This window comes from Hippocampus guttulatus, chromosome 7 (genome assembly GCF_054856545.1).
Source record: "Hippocampus guttulatus isolate MCC_2025c chromosome 7, RoL_Hgut_1.0, whole genome shotgun sequence".
Lineage (NCBI taxonomy): Eukaryota > Metazoa > Chordata > Actinopteri > Syngnathiformes > Syngnathidae > Hippocampus > Hippocampus guttulatus.
In genome coordinates this window covers 20,221,966-20,247,859 of record NC_141267.1, presented here as the reverse complement: position 1 = coordinate 20,247,859, position 25,894 = coordinate 20,221,966, and the positions used below count along the sequence as shown (strand labels likewise).

The window sequence follows — 25,894 nt, the reverse complement described above, 5'->3', positions numbered from 1 at the left end:
GTTACCCGAACTTTACTTTGAAATTCAAAGAAAGTGACATCCAGAGGGGCGGAAGTGTGGCTACCAATCGCGTTTCTGTGCGAGAACGTCGAGTTTCTCATTGGCTTTGTTAAAGGCTAACTATTATGGAAAGGTTTTTTAATTTACTTTTTAAAAAATTACAATGTGCAAGCAAAAGCACTTGTGCCAAAAATCAATGCTTATGAAAACAAAGATTAACCACTGGAAACGTACTTTTTGCGATTTTTCTGGGGATTTTTTTTTCCTGAAAACTGGGGGAAATGATAAAACAGAATAGCTCCACCCTTCAACGAGCCCCAAACTCACGCGATACTTCTCGGGACTTGACGTGTCTCTTCAACACAGTAATGGCGGATGCCGAGGAGGAAGCGCTCCGGGGCAGCTGGTGAGAGACAATCTGCTTTTTGTCCTTATCGTGACACGACACCTCCCAGTCTCCCGCTGTTGGACGCGCTTAGTCCGCCGTGGGTTAACCAAATTCGATTGACGAAGAGTTTGTGTCGTTAATCGACTCCTCTGTCTGCTTTTGTCACATTTGCTTCCTGTGCTGTACTCAAATTATGTACATTTCGTATTTTTAGCCTGCTAATTGTCTTTGTTTTACTTCATCAGCGCTTTACGAATCAACCCCCACGGTGACTTATTCGTGTATTTTCGGAGAGCTTGCCTGTTTTGGGACATATGTGTATGCTTGGTCAGCTGATCGAAATCGCAGGCTCGCTCGCTAAGAATGCTAACAATGAGCAAGTCCAGTTGATAGCTGGGATTTGTTCCACTCAAGCGCGACTAAACCGGAATGCAAACTTCAACAATAGCCTCTTTTTGTTTGTCAGAGTGACTTGCTTAAATAAACGGGATATCTGGCACAATAGTTCGTTGCTCTGTTTGACCGAGTAGCGCGAAGTCAGAAAAGACGAGATCAGCATCATCCCTTCGGATTGAATGAAATGTCATGTGTTAGTATAGGAAGCATCGTTTCGTATGATTTTTGCCACCTGTTGTAATCCTAACACACGTAGGAACTTATTTCCTTAAGTGATCATTGAAATTCTTCCGAGTCGCCACAGGAGTGACTCCAATGAGAGTTTGACAGTTTTCAACTTGTGGGCTGACTGACAAGTTCATTCAAATGTATGTAAAACGAGAACAAAAAAGTAATTGCATCATACCCTCTGGAACTGAGTCATATCAAATTGTCATCCCGGTGGGTCGAGCAGAATTGAATACTTCCACTTTGAAATCGAGCTGTTTTTGAATCTTTTGATCAGATACTTATGAAAAATTGTACTGCATCGTCTTTTGTGGTGACCCCTCCTATTAACACGAGGCCCCTATTTATTTGTGATTGGCACTTAAAAACTTCAAGCCCCTCCATCAGCATGCGGAAGTGCTACTTGTAGGTAAAATGTCCACGGTACATTTTAAAGATAAGAATGAATGGCATTTTCAATACCTTCAGGGACCAGGATCTAGCTGAGGCTCTGGACTCGGGGGGTTCCGATATGGAGATGGACAAAGCCATCGTCCATGTTCAGGAGACTTCAGCTCAACAGAGAGCAAAGATGTGGAAGGTACATGCGAGTGAAAATTAAAATGTACATTTTGGAAGTTGAATATCAACAGTGTTGTCGGGTGTTACCAGATTGCACTGAATGTATCCGGTAAAGGAGACTCCCTCGCATCCTGGGATGGTGTCCTTGATTTACCAGAGCAGACTCTCATTCACAGTCGCAGTCAGCAGTTGATCGGTGAGGAAATGCACATCAGTGGCTTGAACAAAATTAGCCCATTGGGGCTTCAAATCATGTCGCCAAATTCGCTAACCCAATACCTGGTTTGACAATGCGAGCCCGAGGGCAGCTCTAACTTTTTTTAACTCATTTTTTGTGGATTCCCACATTTAGAGCAGCTGCAAGTGTCCGAGGAGGAGCGTGGCGACATGGTGTCCGACGTGGAGGCGGTGGTCACCTTCTACTGCAAGTCGCGCAACATCAGCTTCACATCGGACCTGAGCTGGCTACACTTACTCAAGCCGCTGCTGGGGCTTCGGCTGACCCGCAGCGACCTCTACAACTGCTTCTACGCCATTATGAACAAGCACATACCCCGGTGGGTGTGCTGTCCAACCACTCAACTCTACTATATTATGGAAGAGCAACTTAAATGCTGAAAAGGGCCTCAGTTTTTTTTATCAGTGCCAATGGGGGGCCCACATGGGACCCACCCATCTCCAAACCAGACCGATGAAAAATTTTAAATATGGACAAAATACATGCATATGATGCAGTAGACGTGCTCTTAATATAGGTCATTTTTGATTATAGATTTTTCTGTATAAAAGAGGGTTCAAAGCCATCCATCCATCTATCCAAGGATGGATGGATGAGGGCTCTCTGACATAAAAAATCATCATTCAAGAATGGGACAAAATCCTGAACAAGAAAAGATTAGTTGCAAGAGCTAATTTTGTACTTTTTTTTTTTCAATTACAATATTGAGGGCAGGGAAAAAAATCTATTCGATTCTTTTAAAAATTGCCCAAGAATGAAGAATCAGTGATTCTGAAAATAACGATTTATTATTATTATTATTATTATTTTTAATCCAAAGAGTCTTTGCGTTTTTTTCAGGGAGTGCGTGCCCAAGGGCCGCCCGTTCCACCTCTACAGACTGCTCTTGCAGTACCACGAGCCTGAACTCTGCTCCTTCTTGGATACCAAAAAGATCACGCCTGACTCGTACGCCATCAACTGGGTGTGTTGGAATTCCTCGAATGCCTCCCTGATCTTTTCTCGGGCACAGTCGGCATAATGTCCCCGAACGTCTCTGCTCTTCCTGCGCAGATGGGCAGCCTTTTCTCCAGCCACTGCCCGCCCGACGTCACCCAGGCTCTGTGGGACTGCTACCTCCAGCAGGCAGACCCATTCCTCAACTTTTTTCTTATGCTCATCATCCTCGTCAATGCCAAGTAAGTGTCCCCCCCCCCCCACTCCCACCCCACCCCGTGAGAGAAAATTGAAGTTTTCACTTGCTCTTGTTTTGTTGATTCAACCTGTAGAGAGACCATCCTTGACCGGGAAGGAGACAGCAAAGATGACATCATCAGTAAGTGTGATCCTCAGCCTTTGTGATCGAGTTTTTGACCTGCTATGTTTTTGGCTTTTTCACGTGATGCAAAAAGTGAAACTGATCAGAATTGAGAATAGTAAATAATTGCCCCCGCCCCTGCAAAAAAAAATAATAATAATAAATAAATAAATCAAATTGCTATAAATGCCACAAGATAGCGGCAAAGCACTTTTTCAGTAGACAAGGCTATGGTCTGCCTAACTGAAGCACCTCCCCTCACATCAATGTCCTTTTCAGTGGGAACTTTTGTAGAATAAATAAATCATCATCATAACCACCACCACATCTCTCACAGAAACGCTGGAAGAATCTCCTTCTCTACTTGAGGCCGAGGACATTGAGGATTTATTTTCCCTGGCCCAGTACTACCAGAGCAAGACCCCTCTGTCGCTCAGGAAGGTTGGACTTCCTCTTCTTGGCGATCATCGACCACATCTCGCTCTGACTTTGACTGCTGACGCCGTTTTTTTTTTTTCCTCTTTCCAGATGAACCAAAACCTGTTTGGTAGCAGCCTCGTGGCTCTGAAAGAGGAGGACATCGACCTTAGTCAGGCGCTGTGCCTCCCCGTGTCCGTCCCGGAAATCCTGCAGGCCAACCAGCATCAGCAGGTGGCTGAGCTCCCAAACGCTTTTAAAATGCGAGAGAATAAGCGCTGACGTTTCCCTCCACCCCTTCTCTCCTCAGGACGGGGTGCGCTTCTTTGTGGTGGACTGCCGGCCGGCTGAGCAGTACAACGCCGGTCATCTGTCTACTGCCTTCCATCTGGACTCAGACCTGGTGAGTTGGTGCTACCGCTAACCATACTCGTTGTGTGTCCGGTACTCTCCTTCTGCCACCCAGAGGCACCCCGGCGCCTCTTGTTTCCAGACAGTTCTCAATTGCTCAATTCACGTGTTCCGGCACAGATGCTCCAGAACCCGTCTGAGTTCGCCTTGTCGGTCAAGTCCCTCCTGGAGGCTCAGAAGCAATCGCTGGAGTCGGGCTCCGTTGCCAGCGGAGAGCACCTGTGCTTCATGGGCAGCGGCAGAGAGGAGGAGGACATGTACATGAACATGGTGCTGGCCCACTTCTTGCAGGTGAGAGACTTGTAAAGGCGTTGTGGGTGTGGCGGGGGGGGGGGGCTGTAAAACATACAGGCTCATTTTAAGCTGACTAAGCTGTTTGTGTTGCAGAAAAACAAGGAGTACGTCAGCATCGCGAAAGGGGGCTTCATGGGTGAGTGCTCCACGTGGACACTGATATGAAAAATTAGGCCTTCAATGTTTAATTGGCCTCCTCACATTGTAGTATTAAGACCTGGCGTAAGTGCAACTAAGCCAAGTCTGCCATCTAGTGGTGAATGTTGACAATACAACTTCAAACTACATTAGACCCCTGCATTCTTGCGCAACCACACCCACGGATTCGTATATTGTTGATTTATTTTTTTTTCAAATTTTTTTCTTTTCATTTTTCCTGGATTCATTTCTCCCCATTTCCGTCGTTTGTTATTTTTATTTATTTATTTGTTTTCCCAGAAAAAATATTTTCTATGTTTTGCAGTGTTTGATAAATATTTTTTTTCAGTTTGTCAATAAAAACATTTTTTTTCTTCAAAATATTCAGTACCTGCAGCTTTATTTAAAGTACACTGTGATGCTGTTTTAGCCAAGCCAAAAATCTGAAGAGGGACTGTTTTTGAAAAATGTATCAGTATGTTTGAAATGATTCTCCTACTTACCGGATTTGTGTGTGCGTTTGCGTGTGCGTGCGCGTGTGTGATCTCAGCTCTACAGCAGCACCTGGTGGACATGAACGTGGAGGGCTTGGACTCATCGTACATCCATTGGATCGTCAGCACGTCGGGATCTCACAGCAGCCTCAGCTCGGCAGACGTACATTATTTTCTTTTCCTTTTTGGGGGGGTGGGGTCGGTAGGTAGGAAACTGTAGTTGGAAGTGAACACGTCTCTTGTTTTCTTGCGTGCCCATCCAGGGGGAGTCTCTGAGTGACAGCAAAAGCGTTAAATCATTGGTCAACAAAATGACCTTTGCCCTCAAGTCCAAGTCAGTGAATGTAAAAGAGAAGATGATCAGCTTCATTGAGAACACGTCCGCCCCCGTCGACAGGTAAGAAATCCCATTTGATTGTGTGGGTGCGCCTATGTTGGGAGTGGAAACGAATATTTTTCTTTTATTCGTTTTTTTCTGTCAACTGGAAGCAAATACTACATGCTCACATATACATCACACTCATGTAAAACCTGATTTGACTTTACATTTTACCCAAGCATCCAACATTATTAACATAAAAAAAATCAATCCATCTTCAAAAATTTACTTGCGTTGCAGATTTTAAAAAAAAAAGTTTTTTTTTGTGTGTTTTTTTTTTTACTTTATTGTCCTACAGCTTCTGAATCTATTCTATTTTCTCAAATATTTGTATATTTTTCATCACGTGTTTGTTTTTTTAACCCCACGTTGATTTAAAAAAAAATTTTTTTTTTTACTCCTTGTAATATTTTTAGCATTCATCCCTTTGCTATTGACCTCGGAGCGTTTTCACCAGTGAACTTGAACGCCATCATCTTTAGAATTATCTGTATAAATTTGGACTTGACCTTTGTCGGTGTTGCTCACCCTCCCCCCATCCCCTGTCGCCTAAAACAATTTATACTCACCATCCCTTTTTATCTTACTTCATGCTAGAATATCTTTTAATCTGCCCTGGCCAGAGAAGGTGATTCCTGATAGGTAAGCGCTCGCTCCTGGCCGGCACTGAGCTCTTTTGTCAGCAGCATGCCATCAACTGGCTGTGTGGCGCGCTCTGAAGAATCGCCGCCTGTGTCACATCAACGCATGTCACTCGCTGTCAGCATTCGCGGCTCTTGATTAACCCCCCACCCCAAACAACACACATGCCAGTCGTCATGCTTTTTCACTAACAACATGCAACATCAAATCGACCAAAACACAAGTTGTGAGTGACGTTGACTCACCGCATGGCTTGAGTTGAACATCCTTGCCTTTTTTTTTTTTTTTTTAACACGCCGGACCTCATGCACTTCATCTTTTGTCACGATCGAGAGCCACGCATTCCACGACGTACCGCGACACATACGGTGTCTAAACCATACATACGCATCCTCAGTTCAAGTGTGAGGTGCCTGTGCTACATTTGTCCCACTTCTGTGTTTCTCTCACAGTTAATGTGACAAGTTTAGATTCACTGCCCAATCTTTATCTGCTACTCAAAAACTGTGCTGATCTCCAAACCAAAGTGATGCTACACCGCCATCTACAGAGATCATTACAGCGGTTTACGTAACTAAATTTCACACACAAGCTGGGCGAGACCCTCCTCAATCACTGGCCGTTGAAAAACATCCTTGACGACTATATACGACCAAGGCCGTAAATGAGTTAACTAAGAATGAGGACTTGAGTAAATTTCCTGAACAGAACTTTGAGGTAAATTAACTTGATTAAATGATACATTGGGACTTAATTGTCATTCAGTAATTGCCAGTGCATGTTGTTAATCGATACATGTTTTTGCACTTAAATAACATTCTCTTCTAAAATCATATTTAAATGTAAATGTTTGACCCGAGGAGATTCATTTCTCTCATTTCTTAACAGGGGTATAATAGGTTGGAATTATTTTTCCATTTCATTTTGACTTTTTAAAAACAAAATTATTCCATTTTAATGAGGTTTTTAGCTCAGATTCCTTCATTTTTATTAGTTTTTGTATTGGTTTTAGTTTTTTTTTTGTTACTTTATATGGAGTACGTGGCAAGTGCAAAATATAAAAAAGTATTACCGTGTGTAATTAAAGAAAGAAAATAATAACTTTCAAAGATTTGATTTGGCTGAGCCCGCGCCATTTTCAGCTCTTCACATCAAGCTTTTCTTCTTCCTGCAGCTTGGAGGTCTTCATCTGCCATCAGCATTTGCATAGAATAGATTCATTTGCCCTTTTCCACAGTAGTGTTTCTATTTCTTCTTCCCACCAAATCGTTTTCTCTCTTCAGACACGTGAGCAGCAGCGACCGCGTGGGCAAACCTTACCGCGGGGTGAAGCCCGTTTTCAGTATCGGCGACGAAGAGGAGTACGACACAGGTGCATCCATCGTCATCGTCTTCTTTCGTCATCGATTCTGAGGAGCGTTTTTTTATTGATGGGTCCACCCCCCCCCCCTCGTGTCCTTCAGATGAGATCGACAGCTCTTCCATGTCGGACGACGACCGGAAGGAGATTGTCAATGTTCAGACGTGGATCAACAAGCCCGACGTGAAACATCACATCCCCTGCAACGAAGTGAAAGAAACCGGTCACATGTTTCCCAGGTGAGCCGAGCAAAGACGTTTTGTTCTTTACAATTCTTTTTATTTGTTTATTTTTGTTCATCTTCAACATACGTGCTCGTTTTATTTATTCAACATGGCGTACCTTTAAAGTTAAGTCGTTTGTGGATTGCAGCCACTTGCTGGTGACAGCGACGCACATGTACTGCCTGCGCGAGATCGCCGCCAGGAAGGGCTTTGCTTACATCCAATCCAGACAAGCGCTGAGCTCCGTGGTGAAGATCACGTCCAAGAAGAAGCACCCAGAGCTCATCACTTTCAAGTTTGGTACCAACAACTCAACCGGAGTGGAGATCTCTGCGGTGGAACGGTGCCTTTTTTTTTTTAAAATATACAATTATTGTTTTAGTCTCCGATGTTTACAAGAGTCATTTTGATGAAGAAATCGCCGACGCACAAGCCAAAAAGTCGCAACTTTTAACAGTCCAGTCTGACAGTGTTTGTGTTTCCTTCCTCTCAGATATCTGATCCCCAACGCCGGAGACGCCACCAAAGTGATCAAGCAGCAGATCATGAAAGTCCTCGACGCGCTGGAGACGTCGTAAAAGGATAGATGATGACGGCGCAAACGACAACGGCGGCGTATGGTGGCCGCCTGCCCCTGACACAAAAAAAAAAACTGAATCACCTCGGGTCCTGACGCGGTGCGGCGTTGGTCCTCGGATGCCACGCCGCCCCACTGCACAACTGCGGGAGCCGGGAGCCTATCATGCTGCCCTCTTTACACTAACTTATATATTATATATATATTGGATATACTGTATTATTTGTTCATTCTAAAGCAGTGATATTCCACTTTGGAAGCTTTCCTCTGGCCTTAAGGTGGCGTTACTATCCAAACAGTTGTTTAATGATTACGTGACATTCTGTGTTAAATGTTAAGCAGTGTTTTTCGCTGTCTTTTTTCCCCCACACCGGTTAGTTAATTTGAGGCTGAAAAGTGTAGAATGTACAGAACGGCGATGTCACAGTCGACGAGCCGAGTTTTTTTTTTGTTTGTTTTTTTTCTCCCCCAGCAGGCAGCCTTAAGTAGAAACCCCTGTGAGGTTCATTATAAATATGTACATATAATATACTGCTGTTATGTGAAACATCTCCAGAGTTAAGAGTATGCAGCAAGGCTTTAAATTCATCATGTGTGATGTAGCAACTAAGCAATAGCCTTTGTTTGAGACTGGGTTTAATGATCATCATTCATCACACCAGTATTTGGGATGTTTTTTTTTGTTGTTGTATTTTGCATTTGTATTTGCGCTTACAGTGAAACATTGTTGATTGTACATAGTGTACAATATGGTCAACACAATCTTGAATACAAGACTTACAATTGCCTTTGTTCACTCCAATCTTTCTCCTGTGATTAGCCCAGTGCATTGTGCTTGGCAGTATTTGAACAGGAATGAAACGACAGGGGTGAGTCTATGTACCGCTGGTTAACATCACTCACAAAGGATGGTGCACCACTTTCGCAATGCTAAAAAAAAAAAAGGTAATTTGCACCTTACTGTACTGCTATTATTTTCTAAACATTTCCCATTTTAATAAAAATGAAATCACTGCTGCGTAATCACTCTGTGTTTTTATGGGCAAAAGGCTGATCGTTTAAGGTCCATGCATTCCTATGCATGCAAATGTCAACAAATCAAACCGTAGCTAATAAATTATTTCCTTTGCTTATTGACACTTTTCATGTGGTTGGATTTAGGATCACACAGTACCAAAGTCTAAGTCAGGGGTCCCCAACCGCCGGGCCGCGGACCGGTACCGGTCCTCGGGGCGTTTGGTACCGGGCCGCACAATAAGAACTTACATGAATTCCGTCGTATTTATTTTGGAATACGAAAGATATTTTATTTTGAAAAATTACCGGATTCTCCGTTACATCCGGCTGTGTCACTTGACACACGTCAAACCACGCTTCTCCGTCACGTGACTTATTACGCTAAAAACAAAACACCCGAGCTTGCTAAATGAGTAAAATAAACTGCTGGAGATCGCAAATGACGGCGGCCTCAAAATTACGTTCGACACAGCAACTCTGCCGGTGTTCTGGATTCAAGTTATGGCTGAACACTCTGAGATCGCCACAATAGCACTGTTGCCATTTCCGACATGCTACCTGTGTGAGGCGGGGGTTTTGTGCAGCAACGGCGACTAAAACAAAATGACGAAGTAGACTCGACATGAAGCACACACTTCAGGTGTCATTGTCTCCTATTACCCCGAGATGGGACCGCCCGCTTGCAGAAAATCAAGCTCGGCGCTCGCACTGATTCAGCATTGTGGTGAGTTGAGATTTTCATGCACTTTGAATTTGTGTTGTATCGTATTTTGGAAGGCATTAAGACCGTAGCGATCAGAGTGTTGCGGCCAAATTGGACGCTCCTCGTGTTTATCTCGAAAACCCCCCAGGGTTCATGCAGCTCTTAGCATATTATTTTGTAGTATTAATCCGCCACACCTTAAATGCCGGTCCGTGAAAATATTGTCTGACATAAACCGGTCCGTGGGGCAAAAAAGGTTGGGGACCCCTGCTCTAAGTGATCGTAATTTTTTTTACACTGATTATGCAATTGTCACCATGTATATGAATTGAATCTTCAATGTTGAAGCAACACACAAGTCGTGGGAGCAAATGGATCTACATTATATAAAAATGCTCCTCCTACTAAGCATATTCTACAAAAAAAATTAAAAAGGGTCAGTCAAGGGAAAGCACATCAACAGTCTTTCCAGGAATCATAACTTTATTAGGATTCAAATTCTATTTCACTTTGGTCACCATACATGGATGAAGAATGTCAGTTGAATTTGTCAGTCAAAATCAAAGTGGCCGTCTCAAAATGTTTACATCAATTCCTATAAGAAATTTGTGCCTATCTGTAAAAGGAGATACACCGAAAAAGAAAAAAAAATGGCTCAGGCAATGAGGACTACCCAGTTGAAAATCAAATAAAACCATTCCCCCCCCCCCAAAAAAAAGTCAAAAGAATTGCACAACCGAGGGTGTGTTAGTGATGCAAGTGCTATAGAAAGGAGGCGTTTGAGTCGGCCTGTTAGCCAAGATTCTCCTCGTGTTCATTCAAACAGCACAGGTGTTTGCATTTACATCATAAGGTGAACATGTTGCACAAAATGTAGAAAAAGAAAAAACACGCAAGTCAATGTTTAAAAAAAAAAAACGAGCAAAATGGAAAAAAAAGACTCCTTGCTTCCGCATCATCCTCCACATAGAGGGCCTTAATCCAGGAATTAACCCCAGCATTACAAACACAAGACATTACAGATTTGGCTCTATGGTTTTAATCTCCAACTCGGAACCGATATTGGTGCATAAATGGAACAAAACACTTTGATAGTTGAACTAACTTTCACAGGATTGTATGTCGAATCCGAAGATCCGTCACAAGTCCGCTTTTTTTTTGTCTTGTAAATCATAACAATAGGACAAGTGTATAGACCATCCCTGTGCGTGACACATTGTGGGGTAGAGAGGGGGGGGGGGACCCCTAAGCATAGCAGACCCCTTTTCAACTACAACGTAAACACGATGCTGTATATATTTCCAGGAGGGCCCTTCATTATGATATTTTTTTTACATTACAATCCAGCAAACCCCCCCCCCCCCCCTCCGCCTTGCTTAAACAAATGGATGCAAAGCTGAACACAGTTGCGGTTTAGGGAACGAGCGACCCTCAAATCGGCGCAGGAGTTATAGCGTCGGGGGCTTGAGGCCGTACTTCCTGGCGACCTCCGTCTGGGCGTACGCCGCGTCGCACAGCGAGTACAAGTGTGCCATCTCCATCTCCGACTTGGCCAGATTGATGGCCTTGTTGAACATCTCGATCGCTTTGTCCAGATTGCCCCTGAAAGGAAGTTAGCCGTCTGGTTATTTCGCATCAGGAAAAGGTTGGAATAAGACCAGACAAAAAAATAATAAAATCCATTGAGTCAGTTGGGTCCCCTCACCTTTGAACTTCAATCGTTCCCATCGTTTCGTAGGCAAAGTCGCATTTGTTGTCAATCTCGATGGCCTTGCTGATGAGGTCCAGACCCAAATCCAGGTCTTGCTTCCACTGGAGCTGTAATAATCTGGACATAATATGGAATTAAGATTTATAGCACACTTCACACACCCTTTGTGGAGCCTCGCTGAAATCATTTCACAATTGAGATTCCTCTGCGCGTTGAATTAGTTGGCGACTGAAGCTTTATTTGCAAATGTTTCTAACCTTTGTTAAATCCATGTCTTGAAGTAATGTCGGGATTCTTTTGTTGATGGGTCATTTTGGCAACCGACCTCACATAATTTGCTCAAAGTTTATTTAAATCCTCAGCGGTGTCATTTCTTACCCTTTGTGGACATACGTAGTGGCATTGTCTGGTTCAAGTTCGATACACTTGTCATACATCTCGTCGGCTTTTCCAAACTGCTGCTGATCAGTCAGAGCCTAAGAAGGAGACATGGAAAACGTTGACGTTTTGGTTGTCAGGCCGACAATAAATCCGAGGTCTTACCTGGGCGTATAGCGCGTAGCCCTCCGCACACTTGGGGAACCTTCTGATCACGTCCTCGAAGCCATCCATGGCGATCTGGACTTGCGATGGGTTGTTGCCGGTGTATGCTTGTCTGTACTGGAAGACACGGTGGGGGGGGGTTGTAAAGCCATTCATCCATATGCGTGACAGACACTCATCAAAACTCACCAGAGCAAAGCACTTCTGCGCCTGGGCGAGAGCAGAGTCGGGCCGGAGTAGGATGCACTCGTCAAAGTCCCCCACGGCTTCGTCCACCTGGTCCAGCAGGATCTTCAGCTGAACAAAATGGCCCCAAATAATCCAACGTCACTTCTTTTTTTTTAATGACGACAAAGACCTTCAGCTGGATGCGGACGACATAAAAGAGACGGCGAAAGGACGCGTCACAGCGTCGCCGTCCACCTGACTCGTACCTGCCCCCTGTGGTGGTACACGTCGGGGTTGCGAGTGTCGATTTCCGCCGCCATGTTGAAGTCCTGCGTGGAGAGCATGGGTTGCTGTTGCTGCATGTACATGCTCCCGCGCTTGATGAGAGCGTTGGCTCGCAGCTGCGGACAAAAAAATAAATAAAATCTAACACGCACGCGGATGAGCAAATAACAATGATTATCAGATCTTTAGTGTTGCACTCTCCATTTAGCAATGCTAACAGCAGACGCACCTTGACATTGGCCTCCTGCATGTTGATGACGCGGTCCAAGTCGGGCTGAGCGGCGGTGGCGTTGCCGATCAGCAGGTAGAAGGTGGCGCGCAGCAGCAGCGCCTCTGCCGTATAGCGGCCCTCCGCGTCCACCTCCTTGGTGCACTCGCTGATTATCTTGTCGTAGTTCTCCTCTTCCATGAAGTGTTTGGCCTTCAGGTAGCCCGCGCTGAGGAATTGGAGCAGACCGCTTGGTCGTGTAGTACACATAAGTCGGGAATCAGGCCAAATGTGAGCTTTTTTGGGGTGGGGGGGGGGCGGCAATGGGATCACTTGGTGAAGCTGTTGCCATCCCCTCAAGAAAGAGCAAATCATCTTCCCTCATACCTGGCTGCGACCTCTGAGGCCTCGCCCTCCTTGTCCTTGTCCTCGTCCTTCTTCTCGCCCTTCTGCAGCGGCTGCGAGATGATGTCATCGGTGAAGGAGCCAAAGTATGACTTGATAAACTGGGGCGAAGGCATCATCGGCTCGCGGTTCTAGAACGGGAGAAAAAACGGTTACGTTCCATTTTGAGGACGAGCTCATTTCCAGCCACTAGGTGTCAGTATTTCTCCCAATGTTACTTTTACATTTCAATTCACAAGGTAAATATTCACAGTTCATTTTCCTTTTTTGGTGGCAGTTTTTTTAGAATCATCTTGCTATTTTTTTTTTTTTGGGGTCCGGAGTCCATGAGCCTCGGATTCTGACCTAGTTTTGCATAACCATTGCTGACAACTAAATTATAGCTGTATGCATCACCAGCACCATTGAAAGGTTTGAGGATGGCTGCAGTTTGAGCATGGAACATGTGAAGTCATTTTATAAGTTCCAATGTTACGCGTTTTGAAATTAGAACTATTTAGAAGTCCATGGCAATCAAGGAATTTCTGTGAAATGTGGGCAGGTACTGTACATACTTTGTATTTGTCTTTGGCTTTCTCCTTCCCCAGTTGCTTGAGCACCTTGTCTGCCAGCAGCATGCTCTGCTGGTTCTGGAAGGCCTCCAAGATACACACAGCGGTGACATCTGATGGAAGTGATGCCAAACAAACAATATGAATGTCACACCGTCATCCATTTTACAGACGGCGGTAGCCCCGTTTCATTGTCGGAGAACATTTTTTTTTACGGTAAATACTAAACTTAAGAATCAGCGCGAAAGGAGTAGTGACGGCCTGAACGATGCTCCCCGCGCGGTCACGGGCAAACACTCCACTGGCGAAATGTAGCCGCTTCCTCCTCACCTTCCAGGCATTCCTTCTTGTTGTCCAGCTTCTCCAAAGCTTTTGCCCTCCTGAAAAGAGCCTTGACATAGCGCGGGTTGAGTTTCACGGCCTGCGAGCAGTCCTGAACCACCTCGGTCCATTTCATCTGTGGGGAAAAAGCAAACGAGGGGTCACGATATATGCCTCAAATATTCTTTGCCATTTTTGTTTTGATGGTGTCACCCAGGCATGTGCCGATATTGGTTTCTGACAGTATTAAGTTAATTCCCCATTAGATTCATGGAGGGAAAAAAAAAACACGCTAGCCTATATTTGATCAAACAAACTTCGTTTGTGCAAACTTGTGAAGTGAAGAAACAAAGGTGCCAGCATGTACTAGTTAGCCCCAGGGACAAGATGAGTAGCACATGGGTCTTTAACTCACCGGTAACACTGTGACATTTGTTTCCCCAAATATTAAAAATACATATACATTTTAGGGTTGCAATTTTTTTTATACCGTCAGAATCTACTATCGGCTCATACCTCGTCTCCAAAGGCAGCAGAGACAGACTAAAGCACTCCTTGCTAGTTTAGTTGAATGTGGCGCCAACCTGGTGCTCATAGGCCGCCGCTCGGTTCTGGTAGAATGTCGACAGGTCGCTCTTTTGCTCGGTGGGGCAGAGCGCAATGGCCTCGGTGTAACACTGGATGGCATTGTCGTACTTGGCCGCTTTGAAGTATTTGTTGCCTTTGTTCTTTGCCGCCTGGGCCCGATCCAAAGGAGTCTTAAGAGGAAAAACCAAGAGGTACAAGTGACATTTTAGTTTTGGCAGAACAGCCGCAAGTGTACTGAACCCCTGTAATAGTCGCGGTTCAGGCTTGACTTTTTTTTTTTTTTTTTTTTTTTGCGCACGCGAAAACCTATCATCTCGTTTACTAAAAATCTTGTTTATTCACCGTTTTTGTGTTCAGGCCAATGCAATAAATGTATTACTTTGATGCAACGCAGTGAAATCTTTGCGTTGTTCTGTTTAACTCATTAAGAGTGTTTTTGGTTGTTCAAGGTGTTACCCGCCAACTGCCCGAAGACACCCAGGATGGGCTACAACACGCGACCCTCATGGGATCAACGGTTCGAATAATGGACGGACGGGCCGCAATTACAAACCCCTTTTCAGGGAAGCAGCAATTAGACGCAGACTTTCGCTATTTGCAAGAGGTTCTTCTCCCCTTGAACATACCAGCGGTTAACAGTTTGACCAGAAAACAATGACAAACAGAAATTAACTCAGATTGAGAAAATCGTTAATGTATTAACTCAAAAAGCTGACCAAATCCAGACTTCACAGACACGCTGTTTGGTCAAGTAAGACATGGTGTACTGTTTGTGCAACGCTTTTCAATCTTGATAGTGGTGTCGGACAACAAGAGCACCGTTTTGCATTACAGTACTTGCAACATGCAGTTGTTCGAGAATTCCCAAAGTTACACTACTTCTGTAGTGAGGACGAGTACAGAGATCTTAAAATGGAGATCAAAGATCAAACCAATAATGTAACTAACCTGGTAAGAGTTATGGAAACACTAAACTTCAATTCCTTATTTTATAAATGGAATTATAATTCTTATGAGTCAAATGAGGATAAAATATTTGTAATTTGTTAAAACTAGGTTCCGATGAACCCCGACGTTAGGATCGCTACTATTTAGCAGCCCAGGCAAGTTTATAGGTTAGTTAGCTTGTAGCATTAGCACACATTGTTTTTTATCAAACGGATCGCGCGTGGCCTCACTCGCCGCAGGGTAGCTGTCACTGACAGGTGCCCTTGATCCGCGTCATTCGCACACGCGCTGCCAGAGAAGCCATCCGCAAGGCCGCCAGCCGCGCTTCAACCCACGCGGTGGTGCAAAAAATGAAAACGCCGCTTGGTTAATTCGCCGAGCGGTACCATGTTGTCCTGCCCTTGGTTGGATCGCGAGGCGCTGTCTTGGCCCTGCTCCGGACTGGCGCTGCCTTCTGGTGTGATCCGCTCGCCGCTGCCTTTCCCCGGCCGCCCCTTCGCCCTGCTGCGGTTCCATAGGTACGCGGCCCCCACCCCGAGCACGATGGGAGCGCCGACAAGCAAAGCCAGCTGCCAACGAGGGAGGCCGGTGCCAGACTGCGGCTCGACTGGCTTGGAGGCAGCCATGATGAGCACCGTAAGTTCCGCTGGCGGGCTAGCTAGTTAGCAGCTCTGCGCCTGTCGCCTTCTTCTTCGCGTGATGCGCACAACGTAAGGAATCATGGGAATAGTGGTTGACGGGAGCTGTAGTTTTTTTACGTAATACTCTCATTTGTAGTCCCAATTTGCTTTCAAAAGTTCAAGCCAATCTCAGAGCTTCGTTTTGTGTTTTGTCGGTTGTTATCTCAGATAAGTGTAAAGGTGTTTTAAGATAAAAACGTGTAGAGATACCAATGACCTTATACGCTGCGTATCCGTTTAGTTAAAAGTTGAATAATGAAAACAACGACAAATGTTTACATTTTGATACAGGTTTTCTGTAAAAAATGAAAAGAACCAACCGATTTGTTCTAGAATACTGCACATCTTCTAAAGCACCTGAAGACAGGGTCGGTGATGTAACCCGGTGTCCTCAATTCCTCGCCTTTACAACAAGAGGACAAACTTGAGTTGCTAAAACTCTGGTTAAATGGTAGGCATTCCTCAGTTATTTGAAGCACTCTTGGGTTCATTTTAATTCTTTGCACTTTGCTTTTGCTGCATAGTTGCTTTTCCTTCTTGGAAGAATATTACAGCCTACTTAATCCTCATCTCCTAAATATTTCAGTAATTTTTTGAAGCCTGATGGGGTTGACTGTAGTTGACTTTGATGACTTGCAATCGTCAGGCACACGGGGCGAGGACAAATAGCCGTTGGCAAAAAAACATTGAGTGGAGTCCAGACATAACGGGGCCCAGCATCCAAATGGGACACAGCATAGTTGGCATAGACTCAAACACACACACACGCGCGCACACACACGCACACACACACAGCGAAACAAACAAACAAAACATTCTGATGCTCTTTGGGTTGAAAGAAGCGAGCATATTGCATGTTGGGGGTGGGCAATGAATCACATGTGCCCCCATTCTGTCGTTTAATCAGGTCTGTTGGAAATATACATGATGAGTACTTCTCTAATATTTGATACTGTCGTGTCAAATCAACGGTACAGTAAAAAACAAACTCTTTTGGTCGCATTTATTTATTTTTTTGCTTCATGACAATGGACATTGTGATGCTACTTCTGGTGCGTACTACTTGGCCACCGGGGGGCAGTATAATAAATTCATGCAGACACATGAAGAGTTTCACAACTACTGTTAGCGACTTTGTTGTTTGTTTGTTTGTTTTAATGTGGGCACCAACCCCCTTTTTTGTTTTGGAAAACGCTTCGTGGAACTTTCTCCCTTTTTTTCCAATAATTCTTTAGGTTTAGGAAAAAAAAAAGTATTTCGTGAAGGCGCGTCAATTATATGCTGAGTTTTGCTATTTGCTAGCCAACTGGGTCTCTATCCTCCACAATATTCCTATTAGTTAACACAAAATCTTATTCAATTCCTTTAATAAATGTTAATGCCCATGGAAAGTTTATTCATTTATTTTAATTAAACAAATTCAATGAAAAATTCAGGGAATTTGGCAACACATGAACACGCACACTGATGTCTTATGAGCTGATGTTTTGTTGTCCTACATACCAGGACCACGGAGCACTCCATAATTATTGACATGTTTGATGCACTCATGGAAAGTATGGGCACAGTGTAGAGGTGCCCTCGGGGGATTTGCGGACGGGAACGGAATGGAAAGGGTTGCAAAAACAAACACTCTCGTCCTCAGTCTCTCTCCAGAGTGAAAAACTCTTCTCCAGCCGCGGTAAATAGATTAAAAGTGATTTCGCGGCGGGTTATTTCAGGATGCCCCGGGAATAGTCAGTCAGTCAGGTAGAGAGTCAGTCAGTAAGTCAGGCGCTCGGCCAAGTCAGCATTTCAGTGTTACAGCATCCCACCGTTGTGAGCCGTCATGTCGCTGAGGCTCCTGCCTGCCATCATCATGGACGACGAGGACGACGATGGCAACTTCACCAAGTGGATGAGCAGCTACTGGGGACACGGAGCCGAACGATGTGGTGGAGGATCGGGAGGTGGCGGTGGATACTCGCGTGAAAGGAAGCGAAGTTTTAGGAGACCCGCCAGGACGAGAGTTGACAGACGGGCGTCCCTTCCCACCGTAGTAAGAACGACACGTTGATTTATGCACGCGTGTGCCCCATGCCCAAGGCGCATCCCTAAACCGTCTTTTAAACTTAACCTCAAACCCGTCCTTAAAACCTTACTTTGACAATTGACACCTAGTTTGAACCCCTAAACCAGGTGCAAAACCCTAATTTGATCTTCTAACCCGATAGACTCGAAGCCCCGCTTTGACTCCTCCATTTTGTTTGAAACCCGAAATAAACTTTGCGGATTTTCTTCTTTTGCGGGAGGTCTCGTCCACATTAACCGCGATAAGTGAGGGATCACTGTAGCTGTACTTAGCCAGAACACGCTTCTTCTCGTATTTCAAGCTATCATGGAAAATATTACACAAAGTGACTCTGGTAAATCCACATGCGTGTGACAGACACAGCGAGCATGAGAATTAATGGACCCGGGTCATCAATTGACGTTTCTGTTGCCGGGATTATTGGCACGCGCACGCGTGTGTCCTTTTGACGGTGAATTTGAGAACACTCAGCTCGGCATTCACTCAATCTAAACACGTAGCGATTTACATCCACCATCGACGGGCCAGGGATTCTGTCTCCCTTTTTAAAGCAAGTTAGCAATTGCGACATTTTTGACATACACTTGACACAATCAAACCGGGATTGTAGAGAAGCAACGAGCGCCTATCTGAAAAGCAACCGCACAGCCAAACGAAATGAAATGGTCGATAAAATGACAACCATCCTTCTTTCACAGTCCCAACTTGACGCCATGAAGCTGAACCGGGTGCACGCGGCCGCCATGGCGCCCGCACCGAGCCACGCCAAGAGCCGAGAAGAGAAAGGGGAGGTCGGACCCCACCAGAGGGCTCGACGGACCTCCTCGGACGACAACGGACGCTCCAAGTCGGCCGTTCCGGAGAACCGCATCGGCACCATCCCGGAGCTGACGGAATCCTTCCAAAGGAGACTTTATCTTCAAGATAGATGCACACTGTCCCCGGTGAGCAGTACTTCAAACCTTGAAAGACCTCCTTGAGACCGTAACCCGGACTTGAAAACTTTATCCTGATTTGACCCTGTCTTGAAACTCGCAATCTGAGGACCTAATTTGTTTGAAACCCTAATTTGTCAACTGAATCCTTGTTATGGTTTTTGAAATAGGGGTTGAGGGCAGGGTTAGGGCTTCAATGTAAGGTTTCAAGACAGGGTTTCAAATCTGGGTAACAAACTTTAACAAAGGTTAGGTTTTCAAATTGCAGTTTCTCGACTGCATTTTCATGTGCCTGCTTTTCTTTATGTGTTTTGTTTTTCAGAACGACGACGCCAAGTTGTCCCCTCTGTGCCATGACAACGTGTACAAAAGCGAGACGGCGGCGGCGGCCTGCCGGGCCACGAGACTCCTAAGCGACAGGAGAAGGTCGGCAGATGAGGTCGCCGGTGTCACCGCGGAAAAACAACAGCAGCAACAGTACACGTTCCGACGGCAGCTTTCCCTGCGCAGGCACCGCTAAACTTTGACCTTTTTCAATGGCGGGTCTATCACGTCGTAATTCTAGAGAAGCATCCAAAACACACGCAACTCATCATCTGCATGGAGTTGTTTTCAATCAATATTTAGCGATGACAAAACAGACAAAACGTAAATAAAAGACATCATCTCCACCATAGATACTGATTATTAAATGTATTGATTGGTACTGATTGCTACAGGTGTGTTTGGCTAGTTGGAAAAATACTGACGTCAGGTTGGCAAATTTGATCAACATGAACAGTTAAGACCCGGCCGATTAATTCCACCGGCCGAGTTAAACGGCTGATAGTAGAGTTTTAAAATTGGCAAAAATGTGCCCTTTTTTTTCAGGTTTTTGCCATTTTTTTCCCATTAACACGTTACAACAAAGACAATGATGTTTAAATATAATTTAAAAAGGCCCTGGGCAGATTTGATTGACTTGGCAACAGATAGACGATGAAATCTAATTGGACAAAAAAAGGAAAAATTGAAATGGCGACTGTGTGTGTACACCTTCATGTAACAAATATTAGAATTTAAACCATGATTGTCCGCCACTGTGTATATTTTTACAGTTCATTTTCACTGTAATGAAATGTTTTGGTTGTAAATTGTGTGTACAAATGTATGCTCCCATGTTGTTCATGTTATTCAATGTTTGTGTTTTTGCTCTGTGAAAGTGATTAGGGGGAAAAAAAGCCAGTTTAATTCATGAGCCAAAAGAAATTGTTTGACTCTAACGGTATCTTTCAATGTCTCAAAATGGCCACATCAGAAAAGAAAAATACCAACATAGGGATAGACATTTAAGTGAATATATAGTCCACGATATAAAAAAATTAAATTGAATGAGTGAATGATTCCCAACACAGCCCAGAAGGGACAATTATTAGTATATTCTTTTTTAAATAATAGTTTCTGTGTATCCTTGTTATAGATATCGTTGTATTGATATTTTTGAAAATAAACGCGGTTTCATTCCAAATGACCGCCTTATTCATTTTGTTTGTTTCCTCCATTCGATTCCTGAACAGGTGTCCCCCTTCAGGAGCCCCTCGTTTTTTTGTGTACTCTCTCGCCCCATTCGTAGACTAAAAGCTGTTCGTCAAACTAATGCCTCATTTGGGAATGAAACGGAAGAGGGGAGGTGCCGAAGTGGGCCGAGGACTCTCCGGCTGCTGTGTACGTGCTGCGGTCCTCGTATCTGCTCAGTTCAACTCTACAGTACGGAAAGTTGTGGATTCTTTTTTTTTTCTTTTTGTTAGGCAAGCGCAGTGAATGTGCACACGTGGAAACCCGAGATTGACATGCGGTTTGGTCAATGGGAGCTCGTGAAGGTGACGTCAGCTGACCTCTGCCAACCAATGAAAACACTTGAACGGGAAACGGGGTTGGGGGGGGGTGAAGATGCGAAACGGTTCGTAGGAGACGAAGAATTTGAGGAGAAAGTCGGTGTTTACTTCGATGAGGAAATTGTTTCAAATCATGGAAAATTCAAGATGTTTTAATTTTTATCTTAACTAACTTTTTCTTTTTGACATTTCCAGAGACAAAGCCGCTTTGGGTAAGACCACACACACCTCCCCTTCGTTTTTCCACTATTTAGGATGTCGGTCTTATTGCTCGAAAAGATATTCTTCATGCTTACTTATTGAAATAAACTGTATCCTATAAAACGTTTTTCTCCAACTTTGCGCCGTTAAGTGAATACATTGTTTTTGAGAAAATCCTTCTGAAAAAAGACCACGTACCTTGCATATTTTAATCATTTTATGTAATACAGAACATTTTTGATAAAATTACCATCTAATGTCAATTGTCTTTCATAATCTTCTACTAAATACCATAAATTAAATAAGTTTAACTACTGATTAAGATGCATTCACTTGCCGTACTTATTTAACAATTAAAAAAAAACAAAAAAAAACAATGAAATGACAGTATGAGTGAAAGAAAAGATAGTTGTCTGGTATTTTCATGTAAAGCGTTGTGAGGCTATTTCAGGAACTCTATGGATCCATTTTCTATAAGATATGCAATATAGAGACCACATGAAAAATATCTTAAAATGTTTTACACCTCCCACACAAAATTTTTTTAAAATTTAGTAATATGCACTAAAACCTGCTAAAACCTTTTAAAATATTTTGCAAATGACTTTGAACTCAAGAAACAAACACATTGCAAGCATAAAATCTATTTATAAACTCGATACGTGTGATAATGTTTGTTTCTGTGCATGTACCTCTAAGGGGTTGGTTGGGTGGTATGTGACTTTGGTGAGACTGCACATGAGTGCCTGGGTGAAAAGCAGCCAATTTTAATGTGAATGTCTTGGAGGGAATGCTTGACTGTATCTTTGTCTTATGTCGGCGTGTGTTAAAAGATTTAGACCAAAAATCAGCCGATTTTTGATGATCTTAAAAGAGCTAATAGCGTAGGATTAAATCAGACAGCCGATGAATTGTTAGGGCCTTAATTTTGACGTTTTATTTGGCAACCTAATCTTAGTTAAATTAATTTCAGTGTTTTTGTACACCGTTTGCCGATTACGTTGGTTCCATTTACATTTTCACAATGAACCCCAAATCCCAAACAGTATATTTTTTTTCTAACACACACCGCCGGCGGTGTTGAATTAGAGCGGTTGCCATGGTGAGGGTGTTGTTATCCTCATCCTGGAGTGGTCTCGTCCAGGAACACTCTCTTTTGAGTGTCCTCTTTTTTTCAAAAGGTGACCGACCGTTTGATCGCCATCCTGCAAAAGTGACGGCCACCGGAGTATTTATGAAATCAAATCAAGCAGGTTGTTACAAATTAAATTTTGAAAAGCCAGGCTTAAAGCTCCATCTGAGGCGGATGACGTCTGTGGCACAGCAAGCCTGCCTGTGCACATATACTCACAAAACTGCATTCATTATTATTTATTACAGTGTGCCACTCATTTGCAGCCATACCTTTTCCTACTCAAACACCGCACGACATGACACAAAGTCTTTTATGAGCTGTTCAAAAAGGGTACATGGTATGGAAAATTGACTTTAATGGCTTGTATACGTAATTCAGTGGACCCTACGGCCGGACAATGAATTGAAATGTAATTGTGATTTTGATTTTGACAACAGGAAAACGATTGATGTGTGTTTGTGTTTGCAAGATCCGAAAGTACCCTGAATGCGCCGTGACGCTTGTGGGGAAAGTGTGTGATGTGTTTTTGATTTTGCCTTCCCTGAAGATGTTTAATGACACCCCAGTTGAAGTTTAACGTAAAACTAAACTAAACCAAAACAAATACACACATTTCATATTTAAATGCTCTGTTTTAAAAGCGTCACCGGTTCTAATGCTAAAGTCAATGTAAAATAATACTGTCATGCTAACGGAAAATTAGCATCGCCTTCCGGGAGTGATATTCCTTTAAAAATTTATATTTACACACAAAATCCGGATATAATTGACACCCATTGAATTTGACTTATGAGGGGTGAGGGGGGGGGGGTCCACTGCCGTCACAATAGTTATTTTGCTGTTTTTTTCACCGAGCACCCACCTATACTAGAGCAATAGAACAAGACATAATTAAAGTAAATATTTCCTTCACCACTTTTTTTTCTCACCAGTATTCTCCTAATATAGATGAGTCTGGAACAAATCTCCCGCGATAAATGCGGGTTCACCGATGACTGATTTGAAATGTTCTCTAATCCAGGGGTTTCCGTCATGGGGAGCTTCAAGGGCCATGCCCTTCCCGGGAGCTTCTTCCTACTGGCCGGCCTCTGGTGGACGGCCAAGTACTCGTTGTGGCACGCCGCCCGTCGAAACAAGAACATCGGTTCTACCCGGCTGAGCAGCAGAGCGGCGCAACGCCGCCTGGAGATCTTCGAAAGCTCGCTCGTCCTTTTCTTCTCCTTCGTGGGTGAGCGCAAGCTGGTTAACATTCCGCAGCATCCGTTCTTTGATTGAGCATTGTTTTATTTATTATTATTTTTTGGGGTCTTCCAGGGATGCTAGCAGAGCAGTTCTTAGCTGACGGGCCAAAACTCCGGTTGTACGACTCTGCAGAGAACCAATGGAAAGACCTGATGAACTGGCAACACGCCACCATGTATCTCTTCTTCGGCCTGGCGGGATGCGTCTCCTTGATAGTGCACACGACCGAGGCCGCGCCCCTCGCCCTCGACAGGATGATGATGGCTATCGCTTTCTTTAACGAAGGTTCGACATTTAAGATTCGAGAGGTTCATTTGTCACATGCGCAATAAAAACACAGCAAAGAGCACTGAGCAATGACATTCCCGCAGCACGGAAATTAGCTGCAACTCAAGGAAAACTGTTCCAGAGAGCACGTCGGGGCACATCTAAAAATGAGCTGTTGTTCTTCTAGGGTTCCTCTTTCTCTACCACCTCCACGGCCGGACCATGCTGGATGTGCACTTGCACATGCTGCTGCTCTACGCCGTCTTCGGCGGGGCCGCGGTGGCCTTCCTGGAGCTTTTCTACAGAGGCAACATCCTACTGGAGCTGTTACGCTGCACTCTGACGCTGCTGCAGGGTAGCTGGTTCTGGCAGGTGAGGATTTGCACGCCATACTTAAAGAACATGCCTTGTTATTTTGAGACAACACAGATGAAGAGTATTCTTAACAAGTCTGGCAAATGTCAATCAACTTTTCCTTCCTTAAGCGTTATTTTGCGGAGCGACGCCTGGGCGACCCCGCCGCAGGCGAGGGAGCTAGCTAGCGTGTTAGCTTGTGAGCTAGCCAACCTATAAATCAGTGAACTTTCCCTTAGGTGTCACAATTGTGTGGATCTACACGTGGCACATCAATCGTATCGGACGGACGTAAAACCTGTCCGCCGGTCCACGAGCCCGATAGCAGCTAATAGCTACTAGCTGCTAATAGCATGCCAATTTGCAGTGGAGCCGTCCAGTCTGCTCCATGCACCGCCGTTGGCGTAACACCTCAGGGAAGATGATTAAAAAACTTTTTTTTTTTTAAAGAGCTTGTAGGCGTAGCAGAGTTGCATGTGTACCGCATCACTAAGCAACCACCCGACGTTTCTCTCTCGTGCTTGCATCTCAGATCGGCTACGTGCTGTACCCTCCCAGTGGTGCCCAGTGGGACCCCAAGGACCACAACAACATGATGTTCATCACCATGTGCTACTCGTGGCACCTCGCCTTCGCCATGCTCAGCATAGGCGTGCTCTACTGCTTGGTCAGCTGGTGAGGATAACGCCTGGCACCGCTGTTTGTGACGAGGTCAATGAACAAACCAGTGTTAGAAAGACAGCCCGATATTATTAGGCCGAGGCCGATAATCGGCCAAATAAAATTCTGATGACTGATTTATTGGCCGGTTCATTATAAAAATATAGAACGAATAAAATTACAGATTTTGTGGCCCCTTAATAAATGACAACAATAAGGATATGAATTACAGGACAGCTGACATGTTTTTTTTGTTTTGTTTTTTGTAATCTATTCCTAGCGCCGTTCGCACACGACTAAAGAAGACCCCCCCGGTGGAAATGGGCCTTCTGAAGCGGAGTGACAAAGACCCCGAGTCTGAGGATGAGGCGGTGTGACCCCGACCACCCGCCACTGTGGTGCTCCTCATTTAAAATCAGGGAAAGGACGTTTGAGATGCGAGGAGAATCATGACTGCTTTTGTGTATTATTCCACCTGCTCCAACTGCCTTTCGTAGCTTGTACTCTCAGGGCCCATTACTACAGTAGCTAGTTTTATATTTATATAATATTTCTCTTGCTATACGAAAGTATTAGGAGGATGGTGCCCTCCTTTGCCAAACTGTTTGTATCTTATACTTTTAGTTCATGTGGTGACACTTGAGCATTTCCATGTCGTATTTGGTGACGAGCAAGCAACGCGCTTCTATTTATGTTCCTGACAAGTGTTTTTAAAAAAAAATAATAATAATGACGGTATGTACTGTATTTAACGGTGACATGCACTTTAACTGCAGTCTCTTGATGTTTGTTGATTATTGTAGAAAACGAATAAAAATACATTGTGTATAAATGTGCCCGTGGACTGAATGTAGTCTTCAAGTTTCATGAGTTGAGGCTTTTTAAAAGTCTATATTTCTTTTAAAAGCTCTTTAAATATATTTTAAAAAATATATATGAAGAAATACAGAAATGCTTGAGCACCTACTCCCAACTATGCCTGT

General features: G+C 44.1%; 4 protein-coding genes across 5 annotated transcripts; 3 read left to right on the top strand and 1 right to left on the bottom strand.

Annotated features, from left to right (window-relative positions):
* The first annotated feature begins 268 nt into the window (after positions 1-268).
* tbc1d23 (TBC1 domain family, member 23) lies at positions 269-9,067 on the top strand. Of its 2 annotated transcripts, XM_086116345.1 has the most exons (19): positions 269-406; positions 1,481-1,592; positions 1,664-1,769; positions 1,926-2,130; positions 2,652-2,775; positions 2,865-2,989; positions 3,080-3,126; positions 3,446-3,549; positions 3,637-3,759; positions 3,836-3,928; positions 4,057-4,227; positions 4,324-4,366; positions 4,919-5,025; positions 5,126-5,259; positions 5,839-5,883; positions 7,167-7,255; positions 7,347-7,482; positions 7,616-7,810; positions 7,961-9,067. In XM_086116345.1, exons 1-19 carry the CDS (start codon positions 282-284, stop codon positions 8,043-8,045), a joined length of 2,169 nt encoding a protein of 722 aa, XP_085972471.1. In that variant the 5' UTR covers positions 269-281; the 3' UTR covers positions 8,046-9,067. The 2 variants fall into 2 exon arrangements, with proteins under 2 accessions (XP_085972471.1, XP_085972472.1); XM_086116346.1 differs by lacking the exon at positions 5,839-5,883.
* A 1,162-nt stretch (positions 9,068-10,229) lies between these two features.
* On the bottom strand, positions 10,230-16,184 carry tomm70 (translocase of outer mitochondrial membrane 70). The gene is made up of 12 exons (XM_086115747.1): positions 15,879-16,184; positions 14,541-14,714; positions 13,966-14,092; positions 13,639-13,748; positions 13,067-13,215; positions 12,701-12,908; positions 12,453-12,587; positions 12,208-12,315; positions 12,019-12,135; positions 11,854-11,951; positions 11,470-11,592; positions 10,230-11,366 (listed from the first exon to the last, which is right to left on the bottom strand). Exons 1-12 carry the CDS (start codon positions 16,116-16,118, stop codon positions 11,213-11,215), a joined length of 1,743 nt encoding a protein of 580 aa, XP_085971873.1. The 5' UTR covers positions 16,119-16,184; the 3' UTR covers positions 10,230-11,212.
* Positions 16,185-16,644: 460 nt separating this feature from the next.
* On the top strand, positions 16,645-20,685 carry lnp1 (leukemia NUP98 fusion partner 1). The gene is made up of 3 exons (XM_086115748.1): positions 16,645-18,210; positions 18,942-19,187; positions 19,501-20,685. The coding sequence occupies exons 1-3, from the start codon at positions 18,001-18,003 to the stop codon at positions 19,696-19,698; spliced, it is 654 nt and encodes a 217-aa protein (XP_085971874.1). The 5' UTR covers positions 16,645-18,000; the 3' UTR covers positions 19,699-20,685.
* Positions 20,686-21,118: 433 nt separating this feature from the next.
* Positions 21,119-25,747, top strand: tmem45a (transmembrane protein 45a). The gene is made up of 6 exons (XM_086115745.1): positions 21,119-21,264; positions 23,410-23,616; positions 23,703-23,915; positions 24,085-24,269; positions 24,784-24,926; positions 25,192-25,747. The coding sequence occupies exons 2-6, from the start codon at positions 23,421-23,423 to the stop codon at positions 25,286-25,288; spliced, it is 834 nt and encodes a 277-aa protein (XP_085971871.1). The 5' UTR covers positions 21,119-21,264; positions 23,410-23,420; the 3' UTR covers positions 25,289-25,747.
* The last annotated feature ends 147 nt before the right edge of the window (positions 25,748-25,894 follow it).

What these genes read in the sequence shown, in the direction of transcription:
- tbc1d23 (XM_086116345.1), top strand. Translation starts at nt 282, where the DNA reads ATGATAAAACAGAATAGCTCCACCCTTCAACGAGCCCCAAACTCACGC. An exon ending in AGAGAGCAAAGATGTGGAAG is followed by an intron (nt 1,593 to 1,663) that starts GTACATGCGAGT and finishes GGGTGTTACCAG; the next exon opens with ATTGCACTGAATGTATCCGG. An exon ending in ATGAACAAGCACATACCCCG is followed by an intron (nt 2,131 to 2,651) that starts GTGGGTGTGCTG and finishes CGTTTTTTTCAG; the next exon opens with GGAGTGCGTGCCCAAGGGCC.
- tomm70 (XM_086115747.1), bottom strand. Translation starts at nt 16,118, where the DNA reads ATGGCTGCCTCCAAGCCAGTCGAGCCGCAGTCTGGCACCGGCCTCCCT. An exon ending in CAAGAAGGAATGCCTGGAAG is followed by an intron (nt 13,749 to 13,965) that starts GTGAGGAGGAAG and finishes CACTTCCATCAG; the next exon opens with ATGTCACCGCTGTGTGTATC. An exon ending in AAGCCAAAGACAAATACAAA is followed by an intron (nt 13,216 to 13,638) that starts GTATGTACAGTA and finishes CTCCCGTTCTAG; the next exon opens with AACCGCGAGCCGATGATGCC.
- lnp1 (XM_086115748.1), top strand. Translation starts at nt 18,001, where the DNA reads ATGTCGCTGAGGCTCCTGCCTGCCATCATCATGGACGACGAGGACGAC. An exon ending in GGGCGTCCCTTCCCACCGTA is followed by an intron (nt 18,211 to 18,941) that starts GTAAGAACGACA and finishes CTTCTTTCACAG; the next exon opens with TCCCAACTTGACGCCATGAA. An exon ending in ATAGATGCACACTGTCCCCG is followed by an intron (nt 19,188 to 19,500) that starts GTGAGCAGTACT and finishes TTTGTTTTTCAG; the next exon opens with AACGACGACGCCAAGTTGTC.
- tmem45a (XM_086115745.1), top strand. Translation starts at nt 23,421, where the DNA reads ATGGGGAGCTTCAAGGGCCATGCCCTTCCCGGGAGCTTCTTCCTACTG. An exon ending in CCTTTTCTTCTCCTTCGTGG is followed by an intron (nt 23,617 to 23,702) that starts GTGAGCGCAAGC and finishes GGGGTCTTCCAG; the next exon opens with GGATGCTAGCAGAGCAGTTC. An exon ending in AGGGTAGCTGGTTCTGGCAG is followed by an intron (nt 24,270 to 24,783) that starts GTGAGGATTTGC and finishes CTTGCATCTCAG; the next exon opens with ATCGGCTACGTGCTGTACCC.